The sequence below is a fragment of the Macrobrachium rosenbergii genome, chromosome 46 (genome assembly GCF_040412425.1).
Source record: "Macrobrachium rosenbergii isolate ZJJX-2024 chromosome 46, ASM4041242v1, whole genome shotgun sequence".
NCBI lineage: Eukaryota > Metazoa > Arthropoda > Malacostraca > Decapoda > Palaemonidae > Macrobrachium > Macrobrachium rosenbergii.
In genome coordinates this window covers 4,602,501-4,613,103 of record NC_089786.1, presented here as the reverse complement: position 1 = coordinate 4,613,103, position 10,603 = coordinate 4,602,501, and the positions used below count along the sequence as shown (strand labels likewise).

Sequence of the window (10,603 nt, the reverse complement as noted above, 5' to 3'; positions counted from 1 at the left end):
AATGCATTTTACGTGAATATCTTTCTCTCTCTCTCTCCTCTTTCTCTCTCTCTCTCTCTCTCTCTTTACATGTATATATATATATATATATGTGTGTGTATGTATATGTGTGTATATATATATATATATATATATATATATATATATATATATATATATTATATGAATACAGGTGTGTATGTGTGTGTGTGCGCAGTCCCTAAAGTCTGTGATTTATAACATCGTTTTACCAGCCATACTCGAATATAATCCGGTGAAAGAGTTTATAATAATAATAATAATAATAATAATAATAATAATAATAATAATAATAATAATAATAATAATAATAATAATAATAAGTGACAATGACCCCGTTGACCCAAGCATTTAATAAAGTAGCTGGTGACCAGTCACATATGGCAGGTCAAATCCAGTGTGTGCTATTTGACCTCAGCTGTGATAAAAGAACACGGTCATTTACATCCTGTCGAGGGTCAAACTTATGGAGATCAATAAAAGGTTGCAGCCTCAAAAGACTTGCTGATAACCAGAAGCTATAACCTGAAGCCACAATTTATAAAAGAACAACCAGCATTTATAGTTATTTATATACAAATATTTGTATACAAATACATATTGTATGTATATATGTAATATGTATATATACATGTGTGTGTGTATGTATATATATGTATATATATATATATATATATATATATATATATATATATATATATATATATATGTGTGTGTGTGTGTGTGTATGTATATATATATATATATATATATATATATATATATATATATATATATATATATATATATATATATATATATATATATATATATGTGTGTGTGTGTATATATATATATATATATATATATATATATATATATATATATATATATATATATATATATATATATATGACAAAGCAATTCTCTTGGGGTGAAGTTGACAGCTCCAAACCTGACCTACAGTCGACTACCCACCAGTTACGTAATGCCCCCCTCTCCCCCAGCCCTGCGCTATGGTGCATAGTACATGAGACAAGAGGCCCCGCCCACCCAGCCCTCAAACCTGTGTCATACCCATACTTTATGGATGAAAAGGTTGATCACTGGGAGGGAAATCAATAAGTCCCGGAGCAACGTAAGTATGCGGAGCAAATAATCATAACGGGTAATTCTAACCTTCAGTAACTTGGGGAATACGATGCCGAGCTATTTGCACTTGACGAAGCGTCATAATATGCGGGGAAATATTACTGGCTGTCTATGTTTTGTTCATATTTCTGCTGCGAAGACAAATGGAAGCACAATAGATTAGGAATAAGGAACGGATGGGGAGGAATATTTTTTATAAGCCAACCACAACTGGATACGACACTATACAGCCCCTGGTTAAAAGTTTACTCGCCTCTAATACCTGTTTACATAATTCTATGCAGGAGAGGAAAAGATGCGTGTATACACACACACATAGTATGTATATGTGTATATATGTGTGTATATATGTGTATACATATATTATATATATATATGTACATATATATTTATATATATATATACACATGAATTATATAATATACATATACATATATATATATTTACATATGTATATATATACATAGATACACGTATACAGGGTGTAGGAAACGACAGGTTTCGACCTTATTTCTAAGCCACTGACGAAGGACTAGTGCATGGTAGAAGAAATTCACAATATACAGTATATTTTCGGAAGACAGCACAGACCTACATTCAAAACGATCATATATATATATATATATATATATATATATATATATATATATATATATATATATATACATATATATATATATATATATATATATATATATATATATGTATGACTCATTCCGATACTCAGGATGCGGGTTCGAATCCTGTTAAGGACGTCAGAATTTCTTCATATTCTTGCATTTGGATCTTAGGCTTCGTAGTGATAAGAGCAGCCAAAAAGTGTGAAGAAATAGAGAAACTGAGAGGGCAACGTGATTATTACAATTATATATATATAATATATATATATATATAAATAACGTGTTTCTGTTTTCGCCGAGAAACGACGAACGGAATATCAGATTTCGTGACTAGGCATATGAAAGATTCAACAAAACAATAAATAGGACAACTAAGAACGCTGAGAGAATTTCAGTGCCTTTGCTTAGCAAAAGGACGGAGAAAGTTCTATTCCTCTGAATATAAGGTTTCTGTTTTACCCAAGAAAATAAAACACAAAGCTGGCTCTGAAAAATCAGAAAAGTGTCCTTGCCTTGAGAGTCAAGGACAGCAAACAATCAAATCTTACTTATCAGTTATTTCTCTTTTGCTGCGAGAAAAAATACTAATTAAAGATGGCTTCCGTCTATCTTTTTCAATACTCGAAAGATACATGTAAGCGTAGTAGAATACCATCACACACGACTCGAAAAAATCCTTTAAATTACGACGAGAAAGGTTTTCTATGTATTTTCTTCGCTAACAAAAGTCACTGCCTTGAGACAGAATGAACTGCTTATTCCATTCATAAAAATTAAGGGGCTGTTAAATGTAAAATTCTAAATCTTTTTATTCAAAAGCAGTATATATTTTTGTTAATAAATTCTTATGAAATTCCGACACCGCTGCTTGACCTTGGATGAATTAAATAAAGGCTGGTGCTTTCTCTCTCTCTCTCTCTCTCTCTCTCTCTCTCTCTCTCTCTCTCTCTCTCTCTCTCTCATACATAGTTGCATGTTGTGTATTTATGTATTTGTGTGTGATCCGAGCATATTGTCTCTCAAATCGACAGGACAAGAAACAAGTAAAAACAGGTAAAAATTAACTTAGACTTTTGCATATGATATAAAATTTATTACTAAAAATATATATATATTTTACTAAAAACAGAAAGCCATTCACTTCGTCAATACTATAACAACTTTACGGATCGCCTGTCTTTGAATCGTAACGAACGTCAATAAAATATACAAAATATACGCATACCTTTCCTTAGGTCTCCTTCAAGTCAGATGAACTGTGTTCTCATACATTTGTTGTGAAGTTCGTCTAGTCTAACATTTGGGTAAAAAATAAAAAATCAAAACAAAAACCTCAAGAGGCAAAATCACTTCATCAAATCACTTGTCGATGAGATGGTCGTTGCTTTTGAATATTCTACGAAGGTGGGGAGAAAAGAGCTGGGCAATCCTATCACAGCATTACAGATCATGTATCTGAGTATCAATTCTACCGTAAGTTCATCTGCCTGGTCAAGGCAATCTCCACACTATTCTGTTAAGGTAATACGGAAAATGAACTATTTCGTCTGCCTGCTGATCTAATATTTTACCGTATTAATGAAAGGTGTCTTCACCACACTACTTGTTTCAATCGAAATTATATTGTAATTGTAAGGTTTAGTCTACCTACAGTTTTGCTCATTCTAGTAATTAGGACTGCTTTATACACAATACTGAACAAATATAAGAATGGTTAAGCTGAATGATTCCAACTAAATATAACAAACACCATGACCATATTTCCCTCTTATGCCATCCAGTTTCCCCTGATTAAGAATAATTAAAATATTTGAAATACATGGATCTTTCCTAGATAATGACCCCAACAAAACTGGGGAGTCGTTATCTAGGACTGATATTTTTGGGGGATCATTATCTTTATGATAATCACAGCCTTTTGTTTATGTTTTTATGGTCATCCCCAACGGGCTTGTACTAAACACGCCGCTAAGGTGGACATATACTGGGTTAAAACCCTAAGGGGTCACTATCTAGGAAAGATCCCAATTCACTATTGCACCAAAAACCAGTCCAAACGTTCTCTCACGGATTCACCTACTCTCATCTCTAATTAGGTTTTGAGGGGGCAGGCGACCCATTAAACTAACTGAGACTGATTACTTTCCTTTTCTATATATTTCTAATGAGCTTTTTTTTTCGCCTTGCATATGAAATACTTCACTCATATTTTGATAGCCAGAATCTCTAAGGATCTATTTTCCTGGTACGAAAATATGAAGTCTCTGTTTCTCCATTCATTCAAATGTGCTATAACAACTTCTACCATACCATTCTTTCAGAATTACCTCTCCAATTTTTCGTTCTCAGAACATATTATAGTAAATGATTATTAAAAACTTCCAAACATCAAAAGCATGAAAGAGTTTTATAGCTAAATTCGTAGTTTTTTCCATTCAACGTGTTTGTTTTAAAATTCCACATAATGACACACAAGACTTAAAATAATCTCTATCTACTGACTGGATGTTGACTGCATCTTCACTTATCTCCACTGACAGAGCTACTATAGCAGTGGTTGTCAACCAGGGGGGAATTCTCCCCTAGGAGGGAATTTCAGAGTTTCAGGGGGGGAATTGTGACCACAGATTAGCAGGCTCACACTGACTCTAGGACCACACAAAACGCAGTGAGCATCGGTCCGCACTACTGAGAGGTCACGCTGGGCTTACTTTCCACTAGCTTGTGTGTTTGTGTTAGTATTTTGTTGCATATTATTTGGAATACACCTTCTGAGGCAGACAATTTTGGAAATGGGGGGTGGGGGGGAATGACATTCTGACATATGGTGAAAGGGTGTATGGGCAAAAAAAGGTTGAAAACCACAAAAAAACTTCTAGTAATATTCAAGTCATGGTACATATGGTCAGTAAAGCTATGACGACGATGACAATGGTACCGATTTTCGAAGAACTGTTTTAACAAATGAAGAAATGACGGCTGAGAAAATTTGAAGAGCAATTGTGATTTATCAAATTAATGACTCGAACCTCAAGCACCGATATCTGTAAGATGTCATAAACTATTCATCGTTACTACCATACATCAAGCACAGTTCTTTACTTATATTCCTTTCCAGTCGCCGAATGGATTTTACTGTAGAATTAAAAATGATGATTATGAGGCTAATTATCAACACATCTTTTAAAAAAGTGCTTCCTAAAACTCTTCACATTAATAAAAGATTTGGAAATCTTATACCGTATATGTAATGTTTTAAGAAAAGCAAACGATTACCAATTCTCTTCTTTCTCATCAACGTCAGGACAAAACAGGCATCTACTGACACCTTATATAATATGTAGGCGAAGCAAGAACAATTATTTATTCTATCATAGTGTTATTCCCCCCCACCTCCTTTCCAAAATTGTCTCCCTCAAAAGTTGCATTCCAAATATGCATGTAATACTAAAAATCCTTATTTTTCCATATTAGTACATAACCTTTACATACATAGCTCAATTTTATAGTGTAGTTTTACACAATTAATAGGGATTAAACATTGAACAATTCCCACCCCCGCGAAATTCTGAAAACCCCCTGGGGAGGAAATCCCCCCTGGCTGAGAACCAATGGGTTAAACAGATCTCAATCATGTACACAAACATAATTAAAGGTAGAAAACAAGATAATTCTAAAGCAAGGAACCTCCTTAATTTTTACCAAGATAGTGATCAGATGATTATGAAAACAGAAAGCTATATATACGAATGCTTACAAATCCTTGACCTGAAAACACAAATGAAAATATGTTTATCTACTCAGAAATGACTCTCCTTTGCAATTCTACTGAAATTCGCGCGTACCCTTCCCACTCTACAGTAAGTCTTTTATTACAAGGAGAGGAAACGACATTTGTAATAAAAAAAAAAAAAACATGAAATGCATTTCATGTGCTTAACAAAAGTCTGCAACTTCGGAACTACATATAAAAGAGTGAACAATAAAACGAGGTTTGTAAAACAATAAAACAATCTTTTGAAAAGACGACCACAATCAATCACAAAGTTGACTCTCATTCAAGCTAACTCCACAGCTTTGTTTGAATTGGTACTTACCAGAATTTTATCGTTTTTAAAAGAATTTGAATTCGTACTCATTTCGTCCATATGGCAAAGCCTGGTTTATTCCCCGCACTGTGAAAAAATACAGTACACAAAAAAAAAAAAAAAAAAAAATATTACGGTTAACAACTTCTTCCAATACAAACAATTTTCGACGTAGTCTCTCATTTCTAAAATGCCTGCTATGCGAGAACTCGAAATATATAATTTTGAAAGGAACCTTTACTGAAAGACCTTAAAACGCATAAAGAAGAAGAACGAATAGATTCTTCGCTTTGTCTTTCCTGAATTATCCAGCAAATGTTTTCTCTTTGGCACAAAAACAAAAACTTGTCGTTTTCAAGTGTCCTTTCAACTCTCTCTCTCTCTCTCTCTCTCTCTCTCTCTCTCTCTCTCTCTCTCTCTCAGAGTCAAGTTTCATTCTCAGGCGCACAAAGCTAGTCCAATGGAATCCTTCTTTTAAATGTCAAGTCGATGTCCTTCCTGTTCCATTTCAAAGTAATTCGTACCCTTTGTCTCTTCCTATTACCATGCCCAGACAACTCTTCATTTCCCATTGCCGTCTAGATTAACACAGATTCACCTTTTTCCCATCCGAAAAAAACTTATTTGTTTTCGTTAAGTCGCACTATTGAAGTAAAAATTCCTTGACGCAGTTTTAAAAATCAGGACTGGATTTTGTTTCTATGAAAATATTCACTACTTTTCTTTGACGACTAAAGGACCCGAATTACGCAGTTTGCAGTTTGCAGTCTTTGCTCGATCAGCGTCGATTCCAAAACAAACGGTTGAAATGGTTTAGCAATTAATACTGTTAATGTTCTCATTCCGCCAGCTTTCATGACGAAACGAATTTGACGAGGTATTTCAATTTACGGAAAAGTGTCTCTACGCTTTCAAAGACGAAAACAAGTGCACCGACATTCAACTTTCGTCAATAGCGTGCCTCTTGACACATACCTTACCAAAACATGTTGGATGTTCCGGTACATTTTTGGTTACTATGCTCTAGCCTCGACCATTTATTTATTCTCGATCTCTCAGAACCTCCCAAAATCGCTACCAGTGTTCTTACAACTTGCATTATGTAGTGAATGCAGGTTCCACTGAATACACTCAAGCACAGACCATAAACTCATTTATTTCCCTGCCTACCATTACACAGAGCAAATATCTTTTTCACGTCTAAAAGAAAACGTATTTCCGTCCATCATGCCGAATCTGTCTCATATTTATAAGCATTTGGAAAATCTTTAAGATATTGGAGTCATTCCAGGCTTCATCCATCTCTGGTGTAATGAGAGTACAAGATCCTTTTTTTTTACTTTACAGAGGCTTCCCTCATCGTTTGCTCCAGGAAGCTTCTTGACTCTATTTCACCCTAAGCACCGATTTACTCAATGCTTTCTGGAAGGCTAATACCAATATATCCTCTAAATATGTGCATTCACTTTCTCGGAAACGAGCGCTACATGCACCCCAAGCACATCCATTCGTAGTGTGTTTGCCTATCTTTCCAAGTCTTGCTGCATATTGTTTGGAAAATGAACTTAGCCCCCCGAACGCCCCTTCCCCTTCCCCCTTTCCCCACAACTTTCCCCTTACCACTTCCCTAGCCTAAAGCTCCCTCTTATACCTTCTACCCACCCCTAAGGGAAAATGATTCCCCCGCCACTTCCCATCACCCCCAACTTCTGACCCCTCCTCCCCCTTCTTCTCCTCCTCCTCCTCCTCCTCCTCCTCCACCACTCTCCCCTAACTTCTGAAACGCTCTCAACACGGTGCTGTTGATTTTACGCCGGCTATCTAACGTATCGGGAGGTCTCATTCCTCCTCCTCCTGGAATCGTTAGGCAACCGTGCCTCCGTATAATATTTCATCGGCTTCTTAACGTACGGTTTAACTTTGGAATGCCGCCCCCTTTCCTCGCGCCTTCCAGTCCAGTCCCTCTTTCTCCTCCTCCTCCTCCTCCTGCTCCTCTTCCTCCTCCTCCTCCTGCCCTCACCCCCGTAATAACCTCAGTGAAGTCTGAGTCCTGCATCCGGCTGAAATATCAAAATATAATTCTGTAACATTCCAACTTTAATCTCCATCTTTTAGATTCTCCTCCTTTAATCCGCAAACGAGAGCTTCATCCCATCATATTTCCAGCCCGTTTGTTCCTTAATGCTAAGCTCTTCCAGCACACCGTTGTTCTGAAGTGGGATAATGAGCTATTCTGGAAATGCCTTGGTTTTTTCTTCGCTTTTTAAATCATTCCCACTTCTCTACCCTTTTTTTTTATATAATACATATATATGTATATATATTCAAATATGAGCTTAGCCGTTGGAAAAAGATAATATAAGCCAGTCACTTTCTTACGGTCAAAGATGCTCTAATGTACATTCACACATTTCACATGAAGCAGTATATTTATGGCGCGACATTTTTCTTTTATCCGAACCACTATGAAACGAATTGCAACAGATTTTACGTAATTCCCTAATGATCTTGATATACAAATACCTGCAAATCACAGAGAGCATTCCTCTTTAAATCAAACCTACAAAGATCACACACATTTGTGAAACACGTTCATAGTACACAAAAAATTGTAAATATACCTTAATAAAGTGAAATCCATGGCCATATTCTTCCAGTCGACGGTCTCCAGTGCAATTATTTTTCGAATCGACGTCAGATCTTGTAGCGGCCTGACTCCCAAGGTTGTCTACCTGAAGAAAAGTCACAGTTTTAAGATACAGTTATCAAGAATCAAACAAATACATTGAAAATTATTTCTACATTTTTCGTTTCGATGAAAATTGAACTTCTGGCTGTATAATTAAATTAAAAGGCAAAATAAACCACTGCACTCTCGCTCCCCTATGAGTCTCGATTTACATGACGGAAATTATTAACAAATTGGTCTAAAAAATATTCTGTAAGATAAGCAAAGTGGCTTAGCTAAAATAGAGAGACCTAACCTTAAATAAGCAATATACATAACCGGATCATTTTTACCACATTTATCAGCATATGAATTTGATGGATAAAGGTGAAACAAAGATTATAATAATGTTAATTTTTTACAAATTTCGTTTTCACAAATTTCGTTTTGACAGACAAAAATCGTTATCATTATACTATACATCGAAATGTGAACCATTTTAACCACAAAAATGCGTAATTACAAACCTGTGTAAAAAATAATATACATACATATATATGTGTATGTAAGAGTGTATATATATAAATATATATGTTTGTATGTATGTATGTATGTATGTTTGTATGTATGCATATTACATGTGTCCAAGGTTCATACCATCACAAAAAATGCACCTCTATTTAAAAAAAGTAATTCAAAAATATACTCTAAATAAAACTGGTCATTGAGTAATGTAAATATGGGTCTGATCTGTATTTCCTGTCAATTATTCCTGTGAAGTAAATAAAACTCCGTTGTTTGAATAGAGAATGATCACCGAAGTGGGGAACACAAAAGAAATGAAACAAATTCTATAGTGATCATTTAGAAAGCTGGATGATTAAAATTACTGGCTGTTCCGTTCACAATCTCTAGGAGAACTGTGAAGCAACTAATAATCTAGGCAATTACTCGAATGGCTACGTAGAGTGGCCCTGCACACAAATCCTGAAGCGACCATGCACTGCGTAAATGGTTTTCTAATCAAAATTTGAATGTCCTGAATAACACGCTATATTGATTTATAGCAAAATGCAATGAACCAAAGACTAAATCACGTGGTGAGACGGTATCAGGACTGCAGTCAATATTAACAAACTTTAACCGTAATCATTTATAAGTTATCTTTCTCTCTCTCTCTCTCTCTCTCTCTCTCTCTCTCTCTCTCTCTCTCTCTCTCTCTCTCTTTAAAATATGTATGCACACAATGTTACGTGCAATACCTAAGAACCACAGTACCTAAGTATCATATAATTACTGCCGATATTTACTAACAAACAAGGCCATGAGAATGGTAAGCTTTGATAGAAAGCAGAGAATCCTCCTAAGAATTACTGCTGCAAAGTTTTTTGTAACTGCTTCTATTGTGCATTGATAGAACCAGCATGAGAGACTTTATGACTAAGTCCTAAGTCTTTAGGTCAAAGTGTTGGAAAGCCCTCGGGAATTAAGAACTGAAACGGCTTTACTTACTGCTACAAAATAATAAGAATTTCCATTACTGCAACACCAAAGGAATCACAGTGACAAAAAGGGAATAAAACTGCATGAAAACTTCAAGTTCCCATGTATGTTGGTTTCCTATCAAGTTATTAATTACTATTATTATTCAGAAGATGAACCCTATTCATAGGGACAAGCCCACAGGGGCCATTGGCTTGAAGTTCAAGTTTCCAAAGAATATGGTGTTCGTTAGGAAATAAGAGGAGGTAAAGAGAAATACAGAAAGAAGAGATCCCACTTATTAGAAAGAAAAAATAGATTAATAAATATAGAAATATATCAGGATGCAAGAAAATAGCATTAGGACAGAAACGCACTGCATCTTGGCTTAAACTTTTGAACACTTGAGACCGGAATATTGGGCAAAATCAACAAGCTTCTTCAAGCCCAGGATGCAGCGAGAATTCCAGTTAAAATTGAAGCTGTTTCTCATGTCGGTTTCCAAGTTAAGCCGCTAAAAACTGGTTTTCCTCACAATCCAAAACGGAAAAGGTATGTGTGTCCAGTGCCGCATATCGGTAACTCTTCTCACAACA

At 35.4% G+C, this 10,603-nt stretch overlaps 1 protein-coding gene across 1 annotated transcript in view; it reads left to right on the top strand.

Annotated features, from left to right (window-relative positions):
- The first annotated feature begins 7,782 nt into the window (after positions 1 to 7,782).
- LOC136830108 (uncharacterized) overlaps positions 7,783 to 10,603 on the top strand; it is a 48,581-nt gene continuing 45,760 nt past the window's right edge. Inside the window, exon 1 of the mRNA XM_067089301.1 lies at positions 7,783 to 7,881. Coding sequence (XP_066945402.1) covers positions 7,783 to 7,881 — 99 coding nt within the window. The remainder of the gene's footprint in view (positions 7,882 to 10,603) is intronic.